A 26,079-nucleotide genomic window follows, 5' to 3' on the forward strand; every position below is an offset into this window, starting at 1 on the left:
ATTTTAAAATAAGCCTTAGCTAATTATTTATATTTAGGCCTGTTTAATATTAATCTTATTAAAAAGATTAATACTAGCTAAGGTTTATAATTAAAAGTTATTATTCTCGGCCTTTAAAAAAATACGTTATTAATAACCGTTATTTAAAATTATTAATAAGGATAATAAATTTTAAAATCGCTATTATAAATTATAATAAAGATTATTATTAAAAAATTATAAATAAAAAACTACGATTAAAGACCGCTATTAAAAATTATAATTATAAACGGCCGGCTATTAAAAACTATTATAAAAACCGGCTATTAAAAACTATTATAAAAAACCGTTATTAAAAATTATTATAAAAAACCGCTATTAAAAACTATTATTTAAAATAGTTATTAAAAATTATTATAAAAGACGGTTATTAAAAATTATTATAAAAAACCGCTACTAAAGACTATTATAAAAAACGGTTATTAAAAATTATTAAAAAAAACGGTTATTAAAAACTACGATAAAAAACGGCTATTAAAAATTATTATTTAAGACCGCTATTAAAAACTATTATAAAAAACGGTTATTAAAAATAATTATTTAAAACGGCTATTAAAAATTATTATTTAAGACCGCTATTAAAAACTATTATAAAAAACGGTTATTAAAAATAATTATTTAAAACGGCTATTAAAAATTATTATAAAAAACCGCTATTAAAATTATAATAAAAAACCGCTATTAAAAACTATTATTTAAAACCGTTATTAAAAATTATAATAAAAAACCGCTATTAAAAACTATTATAAAAAACCGCTATTAAAAATTATTATAAAAAACGGCTATTAAAAATTATTATTTAAAACGGCTATTAAAAATTATTATAAAAAACCGCTATTAAAGACTATTATAAAAAACTACTACTAAAAATTACTATAAAAAACGGCTATTAAAAATAATTATTTAAAACCGCTATTAAAGACCGCTATAAAAAATCGCTATTAAAAACTATTATTTAAAACGATTATTAAAAACTATAATAAAAAACGGCTATTAAAAACTATTATAAAAAACCGCTACTAGAGATTATTATAAAAAACCGCTATTAAAAACTATTATAAAAAACTACTACTAAAAATTACTATAAAAAACCGCTATTAAAAACTATTATAAAAAACCGCTATAAAAGACTATTATAAAAAACCGTTATTAAAAACTATTATAAAAAACCGTTATTAAAAATTATTATTATAAATAGCTATTAAAAATTATTATTTAAAATGGCTATTAAGGCGGGCGCCGCGGGCAACGCTAGCCGGGGGCGACGGGGGGAATAAGGGTAAAGGATACGGCGAGCTTATTTATATATACGAGGTCGCTTTAATACGTAACTAAATTACTAAGTAACTATAAGGAAATATCATCATAGGTATTAATAATTAAAAAATAAACTTTCGTTATAAAAGCCTGACGTATATAAAGCTTTCAATTATAAATCTAGTTCGGGTTTTTTTTAATTATTTTAGTTAATTAAAAGATTTTATTTTATTATCGTTTTTAAATATTCGATTTTATTAAATTTTATAAACCCTAAAGCTTCTCGCCGTAATTAATAAGTTTAATAATAAAAAAATTTAATATTAAATTAACTTACTTTTCTTTACTACAGTTCGATCGAACAAATTATCCTGTGATTACGTAAACTAATATTTATTATTTATATCTAATTCCCTTTTACCAAGGCTAGCCTTGAATAAACTGTTGAATTAAGTCACACACTGTTGTAGCTTCTTATAAACTATAAACTTAATTCTAACGGGCTCTGTGGCAGAACCTCCCTGTATCCACAGTCATATTGCAAATTGCCGCCTCCCATAGCAATCCAATTAAGCCGCCTAGCAGAGTGCCCATTGTGTCACCCGCGCTGACGATACCAAGATTTAATAGGCAGTCCGACTGATCAGCCACCGACTTAAGCACGCCGTCAAAGACCTCAATGTATACCGCACCCCCCAATAAGCCAGAACCAAGAGCCACGCCGAGCACAAGCCAACTAGAGCCAAGGAAGAAGATAGAGTCTGCCAGCAATAGAGCCACCATCCAGGCCGAGAGAATCAAAACTACTCTGTGATTACCAAGTCGGATTAAAATTGCTGATAATCGTGCTGTGAAATTGCCAGTATACAACGTAAAGGCAAGTGCCGAGGTCCACGACAGAAGCGAGAAAAACGAAGAGCCATCGAGGGCAAGGGCGAAGCCGGGAAAGACCATGGCCTGCGCAGATGAGGCAAGAAGAAGTGTAGGTAGGTACTGCACCGTCGCAGTAGCCAACATTCCTGGGTTTCGAGCTGAGTTCCTTGAAACTTTGTCTGGTATCGTGGTGGTAACCTTCATCATTGATATGTCGTAGTAGCTCGCTGAGTCTCGTTTGTCCAGGTCAAGCTCTCCATGGCCAGTTGCAAGATAACTTCTTGGCAAGATGACGAAGTAAGCGAAAAGGATCGCAAAGACAAGTGGGTACATGTATCCAGTTCCATCCCTAAGTGTCATTCCCATGGACGACGTCAATACTAATGGCCATGTAGCATTTGCCATTTGACCAAGGCTGGTGCCGGAAGCCCATGCAACGAGACCGAGGCGACCGTAGCGTCGGACTAAGTCCAAACAACAGAGCTCGGTAGCAGCCGAGGAGGAGGCAGCCAACAGCGTCATCAAAACGCGCACAGGAGGTAGTACGTTCGGGGGCGTAGCAGAGACAACGACCTTGATTAATACCCATAATCCAGCCAAGAGGACAAGGCGGACATTTTGCGGGATGTAGCCGAAGAAGAATGGTAGAAATAGTTTGGCTAAAACAGATGGAAGAAGCTCCAGCAGAAGGACGACGGCCTTTGGGTATGGGATGATGAGGTAGTTTGCGGCGTGGCTGATACGTGCGAGGATGATGTTTGCAAGACCTGTAAAGACTTTGTCAGTATCCTGAGGCTTAGTTGCCAAGAGTCAGTGGGAGAAAGAGAACAAACCTATCAATGCAAACCCTAAGAATGTTCGCATACGATACTTGGTGACAATTGAGCCATCCAGCTGGCTTAGAGACATTTTCTTGTACATCTCAGTCGAGAATCAAAGTTGTGCCAAACTTGAAAGTGAAAAAATTAAAAGGATACGCAACGAAGTTGAGGACAATGAGGTGGAAGATGATGGGAAATGATGAGGGGTGCAAAAACAGCCATCATTGACAGGCCTGAAAAAGCCATGGTACAGCCAAGCGCAGCGTGGTGGGTTGGTTGGAGATTTCTCGCCCAGAACACCCAGCCGAGCTCCAATACAAGCGAAATAACAATCAATACCCACTATTCCCACCTGAATCCTGCAGGCGTTGTTCGAATATAACTAGACACCCGGGTGGCAGAACACCAAAAACACTTTTAGTAAGAGGCGTGGCAAAAGCGGGCCTTTCTGCCTCTTATCCGAATATCAGAGACGAATACGAGATGGGCGAATTGCATCTTATCTTGCTGACCCTTCACATATGTGGCAGGAAGCTAAGAATCGGCTCCGTAGGTTGGGTGAGAGCGGTTGAACCATGGGACCCCTGTTGCTCCAATCAGGGGATGTTGTGAAAATACAGTGGGGAGCGTACTTAATTCCATCTGCGAAGAGACACTGGAAAAACTATTTCTCTTCAAGTACAATAATTCCAAATGATAATTCCTCGGGAGCCCTAATGAAGTTCTTTCTCATCCGCAAGATAATGGCGGCGGTTCAGTCATTGTTTGCAGTAACTAGCTTTAAGCCGCCGAGTGCTTTGCTCTCCTCCATAAGCGCAGCAAGAACCGGTGTACTTCTTGTTGTACTCACAATCCTCACACTTTTTTTGATTCTCGTATGTTCTCCCCTTCTGATTCACATCCTGCTGCTGGGGTACAACATTCACCCGGCCTTGTTCTCATTCTTTTGACAACTATGTACTAATGCTGTTTGCGGTTAGTTTAAGGGAACGTTAGAGTACAGTTCGCCTAAAGAGCACAACATTTGGGCAGGGATGCATCAAAGACTGGCAGAGTCCAATTTCTCATCCCTAGGAAATGATTCTTCTACTGGTCATCGTTATCTACGGTTGTTTATGCCAGCTGATGGCCCAAGCATAAACCTTTGCAAAGTCGTACATTCTGCAGTTGCTCTTGGGTATCCGATGCCTACGCTGCTAAACTGGAACGGAGAGTTCAACCGGCCCGATTGGCACTTCGCAGGCTCCCACATTGCAAAGCTGGAATCCCTTCTCGTTGCTCTTGATACGATGTACGAGGAAGACCACGCCGCTGATAACGATATTGCGCTTTTGGTTGACGCCTACGACATATGGTTTCAGCTCCCTCCCTCAGCTCTTCTTGACAGATTCCACAAATCAAACCTCGAGGCGGACACAAGAGTCCAAGAGTTATGGATGGATTCTGGTTATAACCCTGAGTTTCCCATCGCCCCGCCAAAACAAAACATTATTATCACCACAGCAAAGGATTGCCAGCCCGGGACAGAATCCGGTTCGCATCCTAACTACCTCCACTGGCCTGACTCGCCACTGCCTTCTGACTTCTACGGGAAAGATACAGACAAAATCGACTTGTCCGCAGACTCCGCAAGAAAATACCGAAGAGTTCGACCGAGGTGTGTGAACAGCGGAATGATTATGGGTAAAGTCGGGCTTCTGAGGGCTGCACTTCGAAGGTGCAGAGAGAAGGTCGAGGCCGTCTCAATGAAGGGGCGCCAGCTATGGAGCGACCAGGCCCTGATTGCGGAGGTTATTGGAGAACAAGAGATGTGGCGCGAATGGGTCCGTTCTGTCTTGCCCCCTGTGAATCAGCACCGTCCGCAGGACTTGTCTAGGGAGGTCCGGAAGGTTGCGGAAGCAGCTCTCGACGGGCAGCGCTTCGAGTTCGGGATCGGCCTAGATTACACATTCAGTACAATGCCTCCAACTTGCTCGGCGGAAGAAGATGGATCATTTGTCAGATGGGTCGACAGAAAAGCTGTGCAGAAGGCGTCAGAAGAGGCGGGAGTACCAGGCAGTGTCAGAGTGCCTGATGTACCGACAGATCTCGGAGGCTCAGACAGCCCTTTACCGGGAGCTGGACTTTCATGGGCTGACGTCCCTCTTTACACTGACTTCTTCTTCGGGAATGCTCCAGTCGCAATCCACCACAATGCTTACATTTCGGGGCTGAAAGCGTGGAGGTTGCAGAATTGGTGGAATATGACGTGGTTTTACCCACATCTTCGAGACTTGGTCACGAGTCAGCTTCAACAGGAGGAGAGTCCAAGACCACTGGCGAGGATTGCCGTTGGGGCGACGGGACAAAAGGAGACTGTCTACTGGGCACCACCGGAGGACAAAGGTATGAGAACGATCAAAAGCTTCAGGTGGTCAAATGATGGCGCGGAAACAACAATTATGGATTGGAATGGAATCTGCCTGAATAGCCAAGTGAACTGGCATGAGTTGATCTTCGGTGACGAAAAAGGCGCTGTGTCAACCGAAGAATCATTCCCGGCCCAATAACTTGGTAGATGATAGGTACTGGAATGTTTTGAGTATCCGTAGTGTATGTAACAAAAGTCCTAGCTCCACTTCAGAAGCCCCATCTCAGATTCACTTGCCAAGCGTTCCAGGCAGCACTTCATTCAAAATTCAAAGCAGATCATTCAATTTTGGCCCTGCCATTGGTTGGTTGGCTGGCGACATTGTAAAAGTTGACGGATTCGGATTTGGTTGACTGATTGGTTGTTGAATGAGTCAGAGTAAAGGTTCGGCCAATCGTTGAGTCTAATTCAAGGAGTGGGTATTTCAAGTAGTGGAGAGCAGAGCTGCAGACTGACCATTCTTTGTCATGGATTACATGCGAACGAGTGGCATTTCACCCTTCAATGGAGACTTTTGAATCGAGCCAATATCCTGTTGGTTGGCTTGGTTCGTGTTGGTGCTTCGCAAAATAAGCGCTTAATCCCGCCTAGCCTCGGAAATCTTAAACCTCCCTAATAACCTCAAAGGATGCGGGATAATCCGTTAGACGGGGGAAGTGGAACGGGGCACCCGGATCATCCACTATACCCGCAGGGTAAGTCAACAATCCAGTCGGAAGTCACACCGAAAAAGGCTAGATTGTGTTGGCGGAGTCTATACACCGACTAACAATGCGCACCCGTTCAGCCCCGTATGACTGCACCCTGACTCGCACCTCAACCCACCTTAACTATTAACCTTACCTTTATTAAGCTAAAAACCCCACTGTAACTTGAGCTAAGTACATATCGTACAAGGGACTTCTGGGCAAACAGGGGATACGCATACTCAGGTGGTCGCATCACTCGTGTTGGCGCTAAGAGTTTATTTCCATTCACACTACGGATAAAACCCGTTTTTAGCGCACCCTCTAAATACACGACCGTCTCAAGGCCAGAAAAGGGATTCTTTGCTCTGGTTGGCTGGTAGGTCAGAAACAGGCCCAAGGTCTTGTTCTGACGAGTGGGATTCTCCAAAAGTGACTTTATGACAGTTCCAACCATTACGGTAAAAGAGCCTTGCACAAAGCAGGAGGCGATGGAAGGGAGAGAGACCTAGTGGATTGACTTACTTCATTTGAATGGGTATGATTGTTTGGCTTGATAGCTAAGTGTTGTGGAATTTAATAAGTCACCCGGCTGGATACTCTGAACAGAAAAAGTTCCGGTTGTTGAAGAGAAAGCCAATAAGTAACTAAATTTTTATTATTTCTCAGTGTCAAAAAGCTGAATTGACAATGTATGACCCGCGGTTGATGTTTTTTTCCAGGCTAGATTGCATATACCTGCGTCCTTTGGCCTCACTGTTCTTCTTGTCGGCCAAGGACGAAAACAGGCCGCACTTACGACTCCGCCAACCACAGATGTTTTGGCAAGCAAGCCTGCTTTAATGACCTTACTGTTTTCGCACTGATTAGAGGCTACCCTAGCAAGATTCTGGGTCATTGTCTGTGCCTCTTAATCACAGCTTCAATAGCGATAAAAATGCTCTTCTTGATACCCCTGTCTATGTGCGTATGTATGTGTATGTTTTATTCCTTTCTTTAATTACTTTTCCTCTTCATAAAGGATACTGACCTCGAATAGCTTTGACTGAGCGACCTGACCGTGTAAGGTTTGTTCTTTGACCTTTTAGAGCTTATAGCTGACTTTACGAGAGGGAACTTCAGAAATTTTATTCAAAAAAAGTAATGATCCTCAGGTTCGGAACATCTTGAATGATCCGAAGAACCTCTTGAGCCAGGTCTTTATGGCACAGTAGAGCTTCAGGGTATGATTAGATTCCGATGCCTGTCACAGCTCACATATTTACGATCACATCTATCTGGATTCTACGGAGCTCACTGCAGCTCCCATGTAGGTCCCATGTAAGTCAAGATAGGGTAGTGTTAGCAGTCCCCAATCGAGTAACCTCCTATCCTTGAGGATCTAAACATCTGCAAAGAACCCGGACCACCACCAACGAATTTACTCATAGAGGCCTGCAAGTGAGTTCATACCAGCCCCGATGTGGTTCCATAGCCCCTGCAGCTCTCGACATTGAGCTTCGGTGGCTGTTGGACCTTTGATGTTCAAAAAAGCAGATTCGGCGAGGCAAAACATATAAATAGAGGAACAATTCCCTCGCTGTTATTATTCACACATCAGTTTCCTCACAATCACATTCTCGAAACAACACCCTCCTGACTCTTGATCTAATTTACCAAGCAACATTTTCACAATGCATTTTTCCCTCACCACTGTCCTTGCCTTCGTGGCGTCCGCTTCTGCTTGTTACAGCGGAGGGCAGGCCTGGGGTGACTCCACAGCACGGGCTATTGACGGTGCTACTAGTGCCTGCAATTCCTGGAATAATGTTGAGTTCTCAGGCGGCGAGAACAAATATTACTGCTATAATCTCGGCGGAAACGTGAGGGTGGACTTTCGCATGAGGAACGGAGATACTGGCGGCCCCCGCCGTAGACTCGACTTCAATACCTGCCTCGCACGCCTTCGGAGTCAAATCGAAAACTGCAACTTCGGCGGTGAAGACAATCAAGGTGCCTGGAGACCTCGGTAGGGAATCTACTCTCATATGTTTTCTCTGAGAAAGACTCGAGCTAATTTACCTAGCGCCGACCCCAACGCCGGAAATTGCTAAACACGCCGGTAATCCGAAGAGATACTTTCTGTGCTGGAAGAAGTGAGGCTCTTGTACTTTCTTCAATATGTCACATATTGTTCGCTTAGTGTCTTATACAGAAGACAAAATGTCACTTAGCAATCGCGCGGCTTGCTTGTAACAGGTTGAGAAAGTTGACTCAGTGTCGTTGGAGGAAACATGTCAAGCGTTTAAACTCACAACCATTATCGAGCACTTTTATCAATAAGAATAAGTACGTAATGACAGTATTGTAGACTAAACTGTATGGTCTCTCAAGTAGTTTGCTAGTTATCTCACTGCTCTGGACATGCACACTATCCGGCCTTTCTTAGGGCTATCGATTTATGGATTGAATTAGGGAGCGCCTTATATGAAAGCTGGTTCCAGAGACATTTCTGTTCCCGGTATCAAAATAATGTCACATTCCAGCCATTCAGAACAATTCCGAGCTGATGTTTTCGACGAGCTTAGTAAGCTTGGCTGCTTGTTTATGATCGAGGTTAAAAACCGCTCAATATTTCGACCAGGCAAGCGAAGGTCCCTGTAATCAGGTGTATCGTTATCGGTTCTGCCACAAGATTAGTAAATTTAATTTTATGATATGGATACACCATGGGCCGGGGTAAAGTGGTATCCACTGCTTATGTACATACCTTACATCATTCCCCCAACCTCAAAAGAGACCCAACGATACACGCGAGCAAATAGGAACGAAGCCGTGCAGTCTTGGCCTTAGACGTAGGGATGTCTGGATATGGCGGATGTTGTCCGAAAGGCCAAGTTCGGCCGACCCCGGCTGCACAGGTACGGCGGAGGGTTAGTTTAGTTACCCGACGGTCCTCCTCCTTCTCGTGCAAGGCCAGGCAGCAAGCTATTGAGAACGAGGACAAATGTCAAGATTCTCCCAAATTACCGCCAAGCTCATAAGATTTGTACCCATTACCCCGTCTTGGTCTTTACTGAGCCTTTCGTGTGCCCGCTACCAAACATGAATGATGGACCGAGACGCCTCTATTGGGCTAACAATATTCATTCGGGTCACTCGTCAACAACGTCAACAACCACCGCCTCGATGCTGAGTGACAGCCATGAAAGCAATTCTCAAGACCTCTGTAGCTTTTTCAAAGTTGGTCATAAGCTCTGGATAAAGCTCTGGATAATTCCAATGGGGTTATTCAACAGCATTTGGTGTTGGATCACTGAATTGGTCACAGTGACTGATATTCTGTGCTCCGTGCTCAGCTTAGTCGTTGCGACATTCCTCATAATGTATGCTTTACTTCCTAATTGTCCCCGAGATGGTCTTGTCCTTACTTCTGGCAGAATTCTGCTCTATTTCCTGGTTTTTATGTACAAGCCTATCTCCGTCAGGGCGACCTTGCCGCACGATTTTATATCCAATAACGAAATCACGACTAATGGCAAACCAATCGATGGCATCTCCCGCTGGCTGGAAGATTTTACCCGCTCAGTCTTACCTCGAAATTGCCACTCCCATAACGATTACTGGCGACCATATCCGTTATTTTCGGCACTTGCGGCAGGTTGTGCGAGTGTGGAGGCTGATATCTGGCTCAGTGACGACGGTCTTGATCTACTAGTTGGACACGACCGTGGCTCTCTTTCGAGCGAGCGTACTCTCCAGACGATGTACCTGGATCCGCTACTGACGATCCTTGAGCACCAAAACCGACAAGGATCCATCACACCATTCGAACAGGCACGCGGCGTCTTTAATACCCGGCCAGATGCGGCCCTTGTTCTCCTGATTGACGTCAAAACAAACCCCACCGATACATGGCCACTTTTGGTAAAGCAACTTGAACCGCTTCGGAAAAGACAGTTCCTCACACGTTTTGAACACATCGAAACGTCGCCAGGAGTTATTACCAAGCAGGGCATCTGGCCAGGCCCCATTACAGTCGTTGGCACGGGCCTTCTGGACCGAGCGACCCTTTTCGACCACAAACGTCGGAGCTACGCCGATTACGAAACTTATCATGACACATTCATAGATGCGCCGCTGAGCACTTTGGCACAAGATAATAGTATCTGGTGGTCTCCTGGATCAAAATCAGCGCCCTTTGGCCAGATAGCGAGCAACTTGAGCCAATTATGGTCGGCAAATGATTCATACTATGCCTCGGCTTCTTTCAAAACGACAATTGGATCGGTTCGAACCGGCTTCACCAAAGCACAAAGGAAGAAACTGAGAGCTCAAGTTGAAGTGGCAAAGCAGAGTGGGCTCAAGTCCAGGTACTGGGACATACCTGACTGGCCCATCGGGTACCGGGACTACATCTGGAAGGTATTGACCGAGGAGCACGTTGACATGCTCAACGTGGATGACTTGGAAAGTGCTGCTCGTCGGGGTTGGACACAGGGTTATCTCAGGGATGTGCTTTGGATGTCGCTAGTGTCGACGTACTTGTTTAGCTGCAGTATTATGGTTCTCTTTTTGATTAGCCGACGGTCAAAGAAAGAGTATACACAGCAACAGGACGTCTTTGACAGCAATTCAAGGACTGCGAGAGTGTAGCATAAAGATAATGTCGATTTAAAATAGCCTAGTGTTCCGACGCTCGCTGCTATAGTTTAAAATGGCAGGATAAAGCTAGCAAGGGCTCATCGACCTGCTAGATTTATCTAATTACATGCTAGAATGAATGACACCTGTGATTCATTGATTGAGTCCTGGCTGAGTTTGAATAGATTTAAAACTATTATGGCTCTCATCACACTGTCCAGTTTAATGACTTCTGTGAAGAGAAAAGGCCAATGCCCTTCCCAATGTCCTTCGGCTTTCATTGTCACTCAACACATATCGTCCAGCTTCTGAAATTTTTTGTATTTCAGCCAATGAAGGACTATAATAGCAAAGCTATCGAGACTGTCGTCAGAGATGGGATCATAGACATCACAAAGCCAGAGCTCTTAGGCTTCATCCAGGACGTTAGGAAGAAGAAATTTAAAGCCAGCACAATCATATCGACATTCTGAGAGACTGGTACATGCCCATATAACTCACAGGTTTTCCTGACTCCTAAAACATATTTCTCAGCGTCAAGGCATACAGCCACCTCCACATGCTCCAGAGCATCCGTTGATATCAGATGACATAGACTCAAGCCCATTTGGGACTCCGCAAACATATGAGAAGCTCAACACTGTGGCTAGCCGCCTTCTTGACTCAGCTGAGACGCTGGCGAGCCAAACTGATAGGCAGGACCATTGAGATGCATATGGAGCAGCAGAAATAACTTCAGCATCGTATTTAGAGTGGCACCTTAATCCAAGGTGGTGAGCTTATCTAAACAAGAGAATTCCTCAGCCGTACTAGGCTCGCTGCTTATACCCGCAAAGCATGCCGTTACTCTGAAAATGGACCTTTGCAAGCAGGAGGTTTGTTGATTAAAAAGGGGGCGCGTCACATACTTTATATAGGATAAAGAGACATCGGTGAGATTGGGCTTCGCCTGCATAAAGCCCGCGTCGAGGTATTCTCTGAGGCTGAAAAACAGCCAGGTGATGGTGTACAAGTGAAAGGCTGAGTCTAGCCTAGGTAACTGAAAGCAATGAGGGTGAGCGCTGGTTGCGGTGATTCTAGTTGCGAATGGGTGGTTTTTTTCGCTAGCACCGTGAGCACCCACAACGTGTCCACTCAAGGTGTGTGATGCTTAAGACCGAAATAAGTGAGCGGCGTGGCACGGGTAGGCTGTCAATGTAAAGTTTCATTCATAAATCGATCATACTACTCTTTGGTAGCGAATATCACCTAACGCTTGACTACTCAGGACTTCTCAGTCACAATTAGGCGTTCGGCTATCTAAGCTTTTTGTCCGGCGACAGCTTAGCAGCTACCAATTTTAGTCTATTGCCTACCAAGCGAATGATCGTTTCTTACAATAAGGAATCAAGCATTGCTTGAGTACATGACTCGGATATGCAATCTCGAGGTCTGACACTTTCCCATTTACTGGTTTCACGCACTGGGTGTCCTCTATACATTTAGTTCTCGTGACTTAGTTAGTCCTTCTGACTGGTGGGGTCAAAACTCGAAGTATCAAAAATACGGAGCCGCTGGAGGAGTATCTAGAAGAAATCACTAGATATAAACTCGGTAACTAGACAGACTTTGTGCTTATTCATCTGCTTAGTTGACAAGCATCTTGATAGTTCTGGTTTCCTATGCATTCTATTACAGATCCTACTTACCACAAAGATGTGAATCTCATCAGCAGAAGTCTATCGCCACGCATACGTTGTTGGCGAATGACGCCAAAGGGTTACGGGCAGGTCAGGCAAGCAAACTGTACCACAAAGCAAAAGCTTCGATAATTATGCACCTGCATTATTATCTATTATTATCCCCTGCTCTGCATTACATAGTTACGCCGGCCAGCACCCTAACTAGATGGGCCGTAACAATCGGCCTAGAAAAGGACTTGAAAACCCGCTTTAGGCATCTTTCCATAGGAGATTATGTCCTTTCATTGAAACTAAGTTTTATTCTCATGTTTTAAAAGGGTATCCTCTACTTGATAGACCACCTCGTAGACTTATGACTCTTTAGTAAAGAACCTAATATTCAACATTGTAAGAGATAGCAATGCGGGTTTCTTCGTTCTAAAGATAGCTGCTCCTACAGAAGTTGAAATGTGTTAGATATCTATATTTAATGCGCTTTAGGACCGTATTCTCGAGTGGCTACTTATCGTATCGCTTAAATAAGATTCGCGGTTGATTTCATCATCAGTTAAAGTAAGGGAGACCGGTAAATAAAGAGGTTGTTGGACGGACTGGGGGGGATGTGTACACAGATCCCGGTGACAAGTTGGTGATCAAAGAAGTGATTCTATTCTGTGATGATCTTCCTAAGTTCGTACAATAGGGAAAGCGTTTCGGAATGTGTCCTCGTACGCGACCAGAGCTGGTTACGTGTCGGAACATCCACGTGACTAAACAGAGGTTCAGTCACTCTCAATATACCATACGTTTAGTCCCAGTTGTTGTTATTCCAACAGAGGTAATAATAGAGATCCCGGCTTAGTAAGTGATCGAATTCCTGTTGACCGATGGATTTTCCGCAGATGCAGGTTCATTACTAGTATAATTAGCAAAACAACTTAAAAAAAATATTTAAGATATCTAATTATAATAAATATAGTCCTAAATACCCGTTCCCCTCTCATTATAGTGTGGATATAAGATTATTAACTTTAATTTAAAGCTTTAAAATTCTTAGATAAAAGTAGTAAGCTTATTAATAAGAGATATTTTAAGCTAGTCTTATACGCCCGGAATCTAGTTTTAAATTTCTTTTTTAAGATAGTGACTTCTCAAGTTACACGGTTATAAATTTTAAAATTAATATAGTCTCCCTAGCAGAGAATATCTTTATTAAATAAAGTAAAGCTATAGTTTAAATAGGTATTTATATAAAATTAAGAATATTAACTATAAACCTAATTTAACTAGGAATTGGATTAAACAAATAAATATTATAAAACATATTTTATTATACTTTTTTAATAAAAGAAAATTATAGTAATTTTAATATAGTCTCTTTAGTAAAAGACACCTTTAATAAAAATTGTAAGACTATAAGCTAACTAAGTAAATATAAAAATTAAACGCATTAATTATCAAATATAATATAATTAGAAAATAATACAATAAAGTGATATAGAAAAATGAAATAAAAATAAATTCAGTTTTATGATATATATATTCTTATTATTTATTTTTTAATAAAAAAATACGGCGAGGTTATTTAAATAAATAAGATTATATAAAATATATAACTAAATTATCAAATAGCTATAAAGAAATATTATAAGTTTATTTAAATATATAAAGTTATATTTAACTTATAATTATATTAATCTTTTTAACAAAAAGTCTTTTTATTAAAAAGCATAAAATTATAAATTAACTGAGTAAATATATAAGTTAAAAATATTTCTGAAACATCGCTTAATTATAAAAAGAAATAGAAGTATTTTAAAAAATAAAAAAAAAAAACCACGAATTATAGAACTTTTATTAAAAATAAATAATAAAAGGAATTTAAAAGAATAAATCTATTTTCTTCAAGTAAAGAACTTAAATTATTTACTTAATAATATTAATATTAATAAATAATAATACCGCTTTATAAGTCGTTGATTCTTTATATTAATTATATTTTTTTACTTATTTAAACTTTAATAAATCTACTCTTTAGATTAAGTTATGTATCTCTTACAATCATTACAGCTTTTAATATAAATAGTGTTATAAAAAAGGCCTAGCTAGGCCTTGAGAGTTTACGACCAACTTGAAGACTGCAGGTGTGACAGTATATAAACGACGCGTTGCCTGGACTGATTTCTGAAGCCGGCCTAATTGAAGCTCGGTATCTGATAGGCGCCAGATCACCCAGAGGGTGTAGAGCCTAAGCCTCTTACTAACAACACACACACGTATAGTGAGAATAACGCGGGGTATTCCCACCAGTACGTCATTGGGAAAGAATTCAAACTTGATGCCACATGACCTTATTCGCCAGCAACAAGTACACTGCATGCAAATCGTGTAAGATCGTTAGGCTCAGGATTGCCCAAGACAGTCGATTAACGAATGATTTTTCAAGGCAACCAATCATTGGAACGTTCGGTGTGGAAAAGCTTGGACAGCCTGCTGCGCTTCAACGTGGCACCCACAATAGCAGACCCGGTGGGTGCTCTCGCTCAACCCTGGCGTGCAAAGTATGAAGCAACACGACTAGGATTGGCCTGGGCGCCATGGAGGGGACGGGACAACTTGCATTCGCGAGTTTCATTCAGCGAAGTACAGCTGGAAAGTGAAATTATTAAAAGCCTCTACTAGAATCTTTTTTTGAACTCTGAATTCCTGTCAGACAGGCTTTCATCAATCATGGACACGAACGGGTGGACGCCAGCCTCGCCGCAAGATGATTCTAGCAATCAGGTTCGAGAAGCCTCCTTTGATAATACACGGGATGTTGGTCCTGAGGTGTCGTAGGTGTGCTCGTGATACCTTAAGATCTGGTATATTCGACTAACAATTTTCTCAAGGCCGTACGCAAGTCCAACATGCAATGTCTACTTCCAGAGCGGGCAGCCATTCAGGGTACCAAGCAACCTCCTATGTCAAGAGCTCGAAAATATTCGACACCGAAGCCATGGTGAAATACGATTGAAGCATATACCAGACGAGGCAGGCCATGTGCTCATTCACTTCCTTCATACGGGATCATGGCAAACACTGCGGGTCAAGGAGTCCCTCGACGCAACAAAGGATACGTCTCACCTCAACATCAGTTTGCATGTCTATGCCGCTTCGCAAGCATATAAGCTACCTTTGCTAGCAGAGCTTGGAAAAGAGAATATTTCTCTTTCTGCTGAAGCACTTCCCGCCCTTGAGGTTCTTTTGCTTGCTTCAGATGCTTGCAACTCTCTGGGAGAGGATGACCCATGGTTTTCGGCATTCATCAAGCGTCGCACTCGACAACTATTCGAAGACTCATCCTCTATAAACCAATCCGGTCTGTTGGGGTGTTTTGACAACGCCACGATATTCTCAAAGCTGCTGGTCAAAAGTTTGATCGAGATCTGTTGCGACTACTCGGTTTCTGTCAACCCGAGCGAATCTCAATCTTCGCCTCGGCTTGGACCATCCACTACATCAAAGCCTGTACCTGCTCCTTGGACGGACGCGGCTGAGCCGGAGGTGGACCTGACTGGGGAACTTGCTTTGGAATCGGCGTTGGGCAACAGCCTGGCATCGACCTCAAAAAAAGACAAGAAGAAGAAGAAGAAGGGTAGGAAGCTCGATGAAACCACTACTGAGTCAGAAATATTGGCTTTGAGAGATGCTGCCGAGCCTGTAACGAATGGTCGGTATTGAATATCTACATTGAGTCCTTACTGCGTAACAATCAAATTGAGCCATAGCGTTTTCAGCCTTTGATATTTCGTGCAAAAAGGAGAGAGTAATATAAGAACAAGAACCGTTCAGGCATTTATGAATTAATACGAGGGTTTAGTACTTGGTATCAAATCCCATTATGATCCTTGATGGAAGTGGAAGCTATGTTAAGTAGCCGTTGAACTTTGCTACCTGGGGAATTTTGTACAAATTTTTCAGCCAGGCCGAACAGTGACAATCAACTTGAGTTGAGGAAGACTTTCAGCTTGCGATTTAACTTGATAGATGCATTGAACAATGTCAAGGTGGTGTTTTCCTTACTACGGTAATGACAGGCGTTGCTACAGATCATCGTACAGCTCCTTACGTGTAGCCTGTCGAAACGAAGCCTTCATCCACAACTTCCTCAAATACCTCAGTCATGTAGAATAAAAAGACTAGGAGCCATCACCTACTCTTGATCTTCTGGGTGAAAAACCAGAGCTCGAACCTCTATGCTTTCTCTGGGGGGGGCATCCGGGCGCGCCGTGGGATCAACAAAGGCTGTGTGGGGCACCCTTCGAGCTCTACCATCCGTCTTGCTGTCAAAGCACTTGATGAGAATCACCTCATTGGGTGTCAGACCATCTTTGTAATACCATTTGTGCGCCGAACTGTATCTGACCGCATACGTCTCTCCCCGTCGATTAGGGTAAATCAAATCGGTCACAACAAGATCCGATTCGGCAACCGACCCGGCTTCCGCAATGGCGAGTGGGTCTCGTTGAACAGTTTTAATGGGCCTCCAGACGTTGATGATCTGCACTCGGCCCTTGAGCAGCTCATCGGCATCCTCCGGGAGGTGGTGAGGAACCCGTGAAAGAGCGGCCTTGTAAGATTGGTCAATGTGGACCCTTTGCACTGGTCCGCGAGCCGCTCGTCCTTGGGTTGCTTCGCTGGGCAGCTGACGACGAATAGTGTGGTCGAAGATGAAAACTCGACTAGCACCAGTCCTGCCGCGGATTTTTTTTTAGTTCAATGAATAGATTTTTATTTTGGCGGAGTTTGTCTACGTGAAGAAATTACTCACACCGTCTTCAAAAGCTCGTTTACTTCAGGATAGTAAGATGACCTGATCTGATCATCGTCCTGGAAATGCTTCTCAGTCGACTCGCTGTGGTAAATCTGGAAACCATTTTTGTCGAGAGAAAACTTCTCTTCGTCGCCTGCGAGATTGCTTATCGTGACGGAATGGGCTTCGAATGGCCTATCGTATGTTTCGGGCCTGTCAACGAACGTTGGATGCGGAGGTGACCCATCCTCATTGTCTTTATGGTAATGCAAGATTGCTTGCACTTCACTCTTGTCTCTTGAACGCGACTCGCCAAGGTCCTTTTCGCTGAGACTCTGGATATCCTTGATAGACCCCAGTCCTGTGTGAAATCGCACGTTCTGAGTCTCTGCCGCTGCCATGTTCTCAGCTCAATGTTCGGTGACGAGATAATGGAAAGTAGAAATTGATACCGATAAAGCAGCTGCTTCCAAATGTGTTAAAAGCTTACACCTAAAAATTGTCTCCAACGAGCTACACTCTTATTTATCCTACCCCAAATCCGCAAATGCACCCCGAGCACGCAATTTTCGTCCGACCGTGGGCAATTATGGATTGATAATCAACCCCAACAGGTTCACATCCTATGACCCCTAGCAGTGACTGTGTACAACGCTGAATGGTCTACTGGGAAAGCACCAAGAAAGCATCATTAGGGTTATGATTTCAAATCCGGCGTCTCACCTTCGCCCCCCTCATTCTAGCTCGGTCGAGCTTGTGTAATTGAGTTGCCTCGGCTTTTTTTACGGTGTCGTTGAGATAATCATCTGGATTGATAATCACGGATATCCACAAGAACATCCCTCTGTCATGAATTTATTTGGGACTGGGATCTCGAAGTGTCCAATACGAACTTTTAACCCTAACTTTCAATAAATTCAGTGGTTTTGATGATCGAATATGTGATGTCAATTCAAACAAATGGGTTGTGTTCACCACTTGACCAAGTGCGACTCATATAGAAATCCCTAGATGGAGATGGGTATCAACCATTTGCATTTGACAGTGAAGTTTGTCTCTATCCATTCAAATTCTTGTGTGTACAAGCTTAGTTATGGTTGTCCCATCACTCAAAACCTCTTCCTTTTCCTCAATCTTATAACCTCCCCACCGAGGCAGTATGATTGTCCAGACATACCAATATGCGACTCCAGCTGTAAGGCTATTACACATTAGCGGCAGTTCTACGAGCCCTACTCCTCCATTGGAGACCTCAACTTACATGCTTGCACCGACAATTGCATACGTAGCATAAAACAGCCCGTTTGAGGGCTTTGTGTCAGGCGGGAAAAAGGGCGCTGCAAGTAGGGCAAGACTCAGTCCGATTCGCAAGATCACAGCTGGAACCCATGCTTTGAAGGGGCGTTTGATATCGGGACGTTTGAATCGAAGCCAAAGAAGCCCGACCCCAACAGCCAACGCCAAGAATTGCCCGGGGTAGCCTTCAACCTCCAGAATGAACGAGTAAACTTCCCCTGACGGAGGCAACGTGATAACCAGAAAGGATGGTATGTAGTGAACAATCAAACCGCCTAGAGGTGAATTGAATGGCCTCGTCGAAGATAAGATATCAGAAAACGGAAGAAAGCCTTGTCTAGCAATCTCCTGTTTGGTACGTGCCTAGAGTCATCGTATAAGCATCCACAACACAATACAAACGTGAAAAAATCCTACCGCAGAGAAGGCAACGACGAGAACGTTGGCACCTGCACTCAGTGCAACCGCCAATGGAAGGACTGTCTTGCCCACACCCTCACCAAATATTCGTTCGAAGAAGAGAGCTGCAATCAGCTCGCCGCTCTCCTTAATCTCATCGACGGGCACGACGAGGAAGTATGCTACGTTGATAAGCGCGTAAAGTCCGCATGCGGTAGTCAACGCCGCCATCGTCACAGATCGCAAAGTTCGGACTGGGTCTTTAACCTCGTTTAGGACGTAGTTGGCGTTGTCGAGACCTGAGTATGAGTAGAAAACTTTGAATAAGGACGTGGCAATAACACCCCAATTCCAATTAGTATTCTCCCACATCTCTCCCCATCCGAGTCCTCCCGTTGTTTTTTGAGTGGACTTTGATGTTGGTCGGAACAAAACAACATAGAGGCCTGAGAATATCATGAAGACAACAAGAGCAACTTTAATCCAGCCTAGAAAGTTTTGCAGCCTGATGCCAAAACGTGGGAAGCAACCGTGAATCACGGTGATCAGGGTAAGCAGTGCTACAGCAAGCCCTTTCCGTAGAAAATCGCTGGGATTCTCGCCGCCCAGTGCGAATAATAGATACTCGCTGAAAACGATGCAGTTGCTGGCTGTGAAGCCTAAAAGAACGACTTGAATGGCGATGAGGGTTGATGCCAAGAAACGTGGCTGACGATATGTAAACTCCAAGTAAACTTTGTCTCCCCCCGACCGCGGGAGCATCGACCCAAACTCTAGGGAAATCATCAAGCCACACGCAGCAACTATTGCGCCGACAATCCATAGCAAAAGTGACAAGCCGGGGCTGCCGACGGAGCGAAGGATGGCACCCGGAGTGGCGAAGATGCCGCTGCCAATTACTCTTGAAATAACAAGAATATAAGCACTCTGCCATGTCAACGTGCGACCGAGTGTCGATGTTTCTGGAAGCACATCGTCTTCTACTGAGCGTGACGGATGGGTATTTCCAGCCCCGACTTCTTGTTCATTCGATGTATGTCTCCCGGACAACAGTTGCTTGGTATCTGAACTTTCTGTAGAAGATCGCGAGGGTCGTGGCGTAGATGGAATCAGCGGCTGCAGCTCAGGGTGAACTAGACAACTCATGTTGACGAAGGCTGACGCTGAGTGGAGATGATGCGTTGGCGTAGGCGAAAACACAGAGTAGGACAGCGTTGAATGGAAGAGTCGATCGTAGAGCCTGAGTGACGACCTCGGGGTTATCTAGATTCATACTGGGCTATCAAGATAACGTTGTTCACCAAAAGAAGAAGGCGACGGCGAAAGATGTGATTGACATGGTTCGGGTGTCCGGCTTCACGGTACCGAGACGCGTTGGCTCGAAAGGGCAGGGGGATGTCAAACATGTCATCGGCCAAGGGCGCGTGTCCACGGAGATTGATGCTTGATAAGAATGTGGATACGCTGATGCCTGAATTCTGTCTTGTGAGGCGTGTCTTAAATGGCGTAATTATGTTTCAAAATGTGAGTTTCGGGTGCAGACCACACAATATGCCAGTCCTGTCATCCACACGGATTCGCACGCCATCATTGCGCAACCTGACGAAAATTGGGGAGTGATTCTTGAGGGCACGTGAAAAAACCCTATCACTACCCCAAATTCGATCCCCAACTTAGACCAACTAAGAGCCACGGACTCGGGCACCGATTCGCTTCCGCGGTCGCAACATCCTTGTTCAGTTGAGTGCGTACATGCAGGCTCTGGCTCAAGAGGACAAAGCGCTTGGGTCTTCCTTTCAAGTTCTTATCAAGGTTCCGACCTGCGTACTCCATCTGTAGATAGATACCCAGATTACAAGACATTAAACATCAACTTCCACCCTGCACGATGGGCTGCCACAAACTTAAATCAACCGACATAGATTGTCCGCGCAGTCGATGCATCTGCCGCGGAGGTAGCATGCTCGTGTCGTGAATAATTCCTGATAATGAGCATTGCAAGCCTTCCGAGGCTTCGTTACATATCGCGTTGTGAGGAATGAAATCCCCTGCCAGCATCATGTCCGAGGTCATGGCGATAAGGCGTTTTCGATTGGCGCCCCATGATTCCGCTAGTATGGAATATTGAATTCAGGCGAAAATTTGGTGGGGATTAGACGAAGTCTTCAATTCAGATAAGGTGCCTATTTAGGAAACCAAATTTCGGACGTCACATTGGCTTAACTAGACTCAGTATCTTCCGTCATCATTGCAGTTTCCAAATCCAAGACGATAGCAGAACTGACTTTGTCATCATTCTTACGCGTAAAACCCTCAAGATGGTGCTTGATCTTCGACAGCCGACTCAAATATAGCCTCCATTTTCCGGCGCTTTCCGTGGGGATTATCAACACTGGCTGCATGCTTGAGTTCACTTACAGCAGAGCCTAGTGCGCGCACCATCCAAAAGGAACCACTGCACAGGTTTCCTTTTCTATCCGAATGAGCGATTACGGTCCGATGTAACCGACAGGAATTCGATTTGCGAGGCCACTTTTGTAGCTGGGCAAATGCCTCTTCGGCATGTCTGAAGGATGTTCGTTCGATAGTCCATGCTGTTTATTGATCCGCCTTGGTTGTACCCGGCAATCTACGACTAGAATAGACTCTCCTCTAGTACTCCATAGGCGTTTACATACATGCGATTGTCTGTTTCCTAGTGAATCTCCACAATTCGACCAAAGAGTAAATATTGCTACAATAGGAGTAGTAGATGTGGAGGAAGGATTCGGCCAGTGATTCCAAATGATTGACAGGGGCCATCAGGGCACAGCTCCTGATAGCACCTGACGGGTTGCAGTCCGTGGAACCCAAACCTTATGGCAATAGCATGCATACTTGAAGCCAAGGCTGGGATAAAAAAGTAAGTAGGTATATCAGGATCACTTAGAGTGTGCTACTCATACGGGGTACTGCTCTTGGGCTCAACATGTGGCATTTACCTGGCACCTCCATCAAGTTAGCAGCTGCAAAACATCTCGGCTAGCTTCCATAAATATGAAGAAGGCTCAGAATGACATTTACACTCCTTTCCCCGCCATTCAGCGCCGGTGGCTTTTACCCAAGTAGGCTCATGTTATAGGAGCAGGATTTCAATATCACAATACAGTGGGCCTCGCATAAGTTTTTCAACGTTAATATGTAGCTAAGGCTAGATGTCAAGGCTTGATGTAGATGTCAAGGCTTGATGTAGATGTCAAGGCTTGATGTAGATCAGTCTTATATCCGTAGAGTACCTCGGTTATATCGAGGATTCATCATTAGCCTGCTGGGTATTTGCTTATCTCCAATATTAGCTACTTCTTCCAAGAGCGAGACGCTGGGGTTCCTCAAATGAGCTCCACTGCACGTGCGTAAATAGATGGGTCTTCCTCGTCTTCTTTCTGCATCATGTAGCTATATCAAGGCTCACAGCTTGGAATATTTAAAAGGAAGGCCAAGATAGTTCAGTTACTCAAACTCCTTCAAAACAGGGCAGCCCATTCTGTGGTGGTTGGCCCCGGGACTGAGAAGGATTTGAGCTTTTAACGCCAACTCCCAAGTTCAACCCGATCTAGCTAGCACGAGGTGCTTGCCCATCCTTGGGCTTTCAGCCGTGCGCCACAAGAGTTCCTTACACTGATGAGGAAACGCTTTGTTGTAGAAACTGTGGAGATACAGGACCTTGGTGCCGCCATCAAACAAGGCTAGTCAACACTAAGAGCGTCGAAGGGTCAACCACGCGACGATGTCTGGGGGTATATCGAAGGGACTCTTCTCCACGCTGCTTTCATATTTACCCTTCGTCTGCGTTTGGTTGATGGCTTGGTATAAAGCATGCCAAGATTGATGCTTAATATCCGCCCTAAGCTAGTCTGCAGCATTAGCTTGGTCCTTTTAAAGATCGAGGAACCTCAATCAGGTTGCCTTATTTCACATAAGTGGCATGCTTCACCCGACAACATGCCGGCGGTTTCTAGACTTGGTTCTGATCAATACACATACTGATAGAAATTTTGGGAGAGCAAAATGGGTCTCGGATCCAAAGGCAGCTTGCTTCCTAGCCATCGGGAACCCGTTCCGAGTGAACTGGTCGAAAGCGCGCATCCAGGAACACAAAGTTGTCTTGCTCCTCCTTCTACTTCTTCTCCCAGGTTTACAGCGGCTTCACCTCCTTCAGCCTCTATTCTACCCTCTCAAGCTGACCCAATTTCTTCGGAGCATTATCCAATGAAACGCTGGACAGAAACAAAGGCCTCTCCAGTGACAGAAGGACACGCAACCCCTAGGAATATCGACGCCCCACCACTACCGCTACCGCCCGCCATTGTAGCTCACTACAGAAGACGTCTTTTCTGGTGGGCATTTCGATACTTCATAATTGTTGTCGTCATTTTTAGTGCATTTCTCATCCCCCTTATCACGCTGAGCAATGATGCAGACTTCTCCCAAGACTCCACACCACAGACGATTCAGGACAAACAGTATCGCAATTTGGTCTATTACATCAGCCTATGGCTAGAGATAACCTGGGTAGCAGCCGTCCTCTTCGACTGCCTGGGGCTCGGCTTGCCATATCTCTTCAGGTTCATCGCAAGGTCAGTCCCCAAGTTGCTGCATGCGTCGCGAGCAATTGCTTATATGCATATCTTCCTACATATAGGTATATCAATTCGTCTCACCAAAGATATTGGAGAATATTAAAACTTCTGCGCCGGCCAATATGCTTCTTGGGTACTATCATTGTGACCTTTATCTTTTTCGCCGCTGTAAGTCGCAATGTATGCATTCTCGGGGGCGGCGTTGACCATCTTGTGTCTCCAGTGTATCAATACCAACGAACTCCTTGCTGTGAATGTCAACAAGGACCCGAACACACTTGCATGGGATGACGTTGTGGCTGATATTTTAGAGCAAGCTACTCTCTGGGTTGCATTCTATTTCGTCGAGAGAGTGCTGATATCCTACATTTCGGTACACTACCACTATCGAGCAAATCACGCCAAGATTGCTTACACGAAGGACCTGCAAAATGCCCTTATCACGCTCTACGATGCATCGATATATCTTCACCCCTCGCATCGCGGCACCTTTGATGAGGATGACATGATAATCCGGAATGCTGCTGGCGGAACTCATGACCAAGAGCGGATGAGGGTCTCAAGCTACCTTGCTCGACTAGGACTTGATGGCTACAAGCTCGTTGGACTATTCGGGGATTTCATTTCCGACGATCCCAAGGCCCATTGGATGCGCCCTGCGAGTACCTACGCGATTATAGAGCGTGCTTGGGGTAACCAAGAGGCGTCAAGTGCACTTGCAAGGCGCATCTGGTTCTCCTGTGTCGCCCAGGACAAGTCGAGCCTCACTCTTAATGACATCGAGGAAGTCCTCGGACCCCATCGGACCCCGGAGGCCACGAGAATCTTCACGACCTTAAACGAAGGCCAAAGTCATGATATCCGCCTTGACGAGTTCACGGCGATCATCCTGGAAGCTGGCAAAACGCGCCAGGACATATACCGCAACATCAATAATATGGACCACTGTATCAACACTTTCGATTGGTTCTGTCTCTTGATAATTGCCGCGGTGATGATCTTTTTCATCAGTAAGTACGCCTACCCGCTCTTTTGAAGTTGACTCTAATAAGTTCAAAAGTGATTGCATATGTCCCGGCGATGAAAGAAATCCAAAGCGTCTTGTCTTCCTTAGCTATTGGTCTTTCATTTGCTGTTGGTCGTACATTCCATCATCTCCTTGTCGGCATCGTCTTTGTTTTCTTCGATCATCCATACGACATCGGCGACGTCGTCAATGTTTGTAACGCTGGTGCAGCTACGGGTATTGCCTGCACTGTCAAACAACAGTCTCTTCTATACACAGTCTTCAGACGACTTGACAACAACTGCGACTTTCAAATTTCCAACGAACAACTCACACAAAAGCGAGTGGAGAACTACACCAGGTCTGGTATCAACCGCCAAGGCTTGTCCTTGTTCGTGGACTTCAGGACCAGCTTTACAGACATCATGCGTTTGAGAAGTGTCCTAGAAGAATTTCTGGCACAGAACTCGCGAGATTATGTCCCAGAGACACTAGGGTTGAATGTGGCAAGTCTTCATGAGCTAAACAAAATGGAGCTTAAAATTGCGTTCACTCATCGCAATAACTGGTCGGATGACAAACTTCGCTCCCAGCGGAGTAGCAAGTTCCACTGTGCCTTGGTTTCAGCGTGTCGCTCTATTCCACTTTACAAACCAGGTGGCATGTCTCCTTCTGCTGGCGAAAACGGGAACCCCATGTATACTGTTCAGTTGGATGCCTCTAATGAGCTGCAAGAGAACATTGAGAAGGAACAGGCTCGTAGATATGGCTTGCGATGGGATCATCTCAATGAGAATCCACTTCCACAGGCAAGCCAGGTTCAAGCGGGAGAAAGCTACAATGATGCTCGCGACTTGGGAACTGTAGAAAAGACCAAAGCAGCCAAGGCAAAAGAACAGGAGGCTTTCCTGAGATTGGCAAGACTTCCCATAATAAACGAGGAGATGGGGGCAAGTACTGGCATAGGTCTTCCGGTTTCCGCGAATGGATTGCGTCAGTCTGTCAAGCATTTTCTTTGATTGGATCCAAGGCCGATAGCCGCCTGTCAATTCAAGCGATCCAGCACCTACGCAACGAGGGAAAGATCTTCTCGTGATTCCGTAGAAAGGAAACACAATTTCGCACCATTTTCTGAAATCCTGTCTCAGTGTCCCTGACTTGTGTTCTTATTGAACACTTCCACCTTTTGTTAGGTCGAGACACCTTCATTATCAAAGTGCCAAATTGATGAGAAAACCGAAATCATCTTCGGGGCAGAGTTCCATCTTAAGTAAAGAGCTCGCTTCTTCAATATCTAGTTTTTCAATAGCCTATAGCTCTCCTTCATGTCTAGCTTCAGATGAGCTGACAGGCTTGCGCGTCTAAGCGCAGTGCTTCTGCCTCTAACGTTAAGTGTTCGCACCTGTCAATCCAAGAGATAGTCTCTTTATCAAAGGATATTGTCTTTACAGTCACGCTGGATTCTTGGCTGATAAAGCCACCTCCACCTTCTTTAACCATTTTCCTGAATCATACAGCGATTGCGATGTCGCAAATAAATGGTGATAAGACGCCCATGAGTGAGTGGTATTGAAAAAGTAGAAGTGTTGTAAGC

General features: G+C 44.2%; 8 protein-coding genes across 8 annotated transcripts; 5 read left to right on the forward strand and 3 right to left on the reverse strand.

The window, feature by feature from the left end:
* Nucleotides 1–1,791: 1,791 nt before the first annotated feature.
* CORC01_00657 (uncharacterized protein) lies at nt 1,792–3,078 on the reverse strand (the record flags this gene model as incomplete). The annotated part of the gene is made up of 2 exons (XM_022612314.1): nt 1,792–2,936; nt 3,036–3,078. The coding sequence occupies 2 exons, from the start codon at nt 3,076–3,078 to the stop codon at nt 1,792–1,794; spliced, it is 1,188 nt and encodes a 395-aa protein (XP_022480931.1).
* A 1,096-nt stretch (nt 3,079–4,174) lies between these two features.
* CORC01_00658 (uncharacterized protein) lies at nt 4,175–5,539 on the forward strand (the record flags this gene model as incomplete). Its single annotated transcript, XM_022612315.1, has 1 exon — nt 4,175–5,539. The coding sequence occupies one exon, from the start codon at nt 4,175–4,177 to the stop codon at nt 5,537–5,539; it is 1,365 nt and encodes a 454-aa protein (XP_022480932.1).
* Nucleotides 5,540–7,759: 2,220 nt separating this feature from the next.
* Nucleotides 7,760–8,179, forward strand: CORC01_00659 (uncharacterized protein; the record flags this gene model as incomplete). Its single annotated transcript, XM_022612316.1, has 3 exons — nt 7,760–7,856; nt 7,896–8,094; nt 8,152–8,179. 3 exons carry the CDS (start codon nt 7,760–7,762, stop codon nt 8,177–8,179), a joined length of 324 nt encoding a protein of 107 aa, XP_022480933.1.
* Nucleotides 8,180–9,530: 1,351 nt separating this feature from the next.
* CORC01_00660 (uncharacterized protein) lies at nt 9,531–10,721 on the forward strand (the record flags this gene model as incomplete). Its single annotated transcript, XM_022612317.1, has 2 exons — nt 9,531–10,230; nt 10,279–10,721. 2 exons carry the CDS (start codon nt 9,531–9,533, stop codon nt 10,719–10,721), a joined length of 1,143 nt encoding a protein of 380 aa, XP_022480934.1.
* Nucleotides 10,722–15,100: 4,379 nt separating this feature from the next.
* Nucleotides 15,101–16,093, forward strand: CORC01_00661 (uncharacterized protein; the record flags this gene model as incomplete). Its single annotated transcript, XM_022612318.1, has 2 exons — nt 15,101–15,204; nt 15,262–16,093. The coding sequence occupies 2 exons, from the start codon at nt 15,101–15,103 to the stop codon at nt 16,091–16,093; spliced, it is 936 nt and encodes a 311-aa protein (XP_022480935.1).
* Nucleotides 16,094–16,565: 472 nt separating this feature from the next.
* On the reverse strand, nt 16,566–17,566 carry CORC01_00662 (uncharacterized protein; the record flags this gene model as incomplete). The annotated part of the gene is made up of 2 exons (XM_022612319.1): nt 16,566–17,106; nt 17,184–17,566. The coding sequence occupies 2 exons, from the start codon at nt 17,564–17,566 to the stop codon at nt 16,566–16,568; spliced, it is 924 nt and encodes a 307-aa protein (XP_022480936.1).
* A 664-nt stretch (nt 17,567–18,230) lies between these two features.
* Nucleotides 18,231–20,006, reverse strand: CORC01_00663 (methionine permease; the record flags this gene model as incomplete). The annotated part of the gene is made up of 3 exons (XM_022612320.1): nt 18,231–18,366; nt 18,427–18,824; nt 18,879–20,006. 3 exons carry the CDS (start codon nt 20,004–20,006, stop codon nt 18,231–18,233), a joined length of 1,662 nt encoding a protein of 553 aa, XP_022480937.1.
* A 3,651-nt stretch (nt 20,007–23,657) lies between these two features.
* On the forward strand, nt 23,658–25,504 carry CORC01_00664 (uncharacterized protein; the record flags this gene model as incomplete). Its single annotated transcript, XM_022612321.1, has 2 exons — nt 23,658–24,489; nt 24,540–25,504. The coding sequence occupies 2 exons, from the start codon at nt 23,658–23,660 to the stop codon at nt 25,502–25,504; spliced, it is 1,797 nt and encodes a 598-aa protein (XP_022480938.1).
* Nucleotides 25,505–26,079: the final 575 nt, after the last annotated feature.

This window comes from Colletotrichum orchidophilum, assembly GCF_001831195.1.
Source record: "Colletotrichum orchidophilum strain IMI 309357 chromosome Unknown Scaffold_4.1, whole genome shotgun sequence".
Taxonomy (NCBI): Eukaryota; Fungi; Ascomycota; class Sordariomycetes; order Glomerellales; family Glomerellaceae; genus Colletotrichum; species Colletotrichum orchidophilum.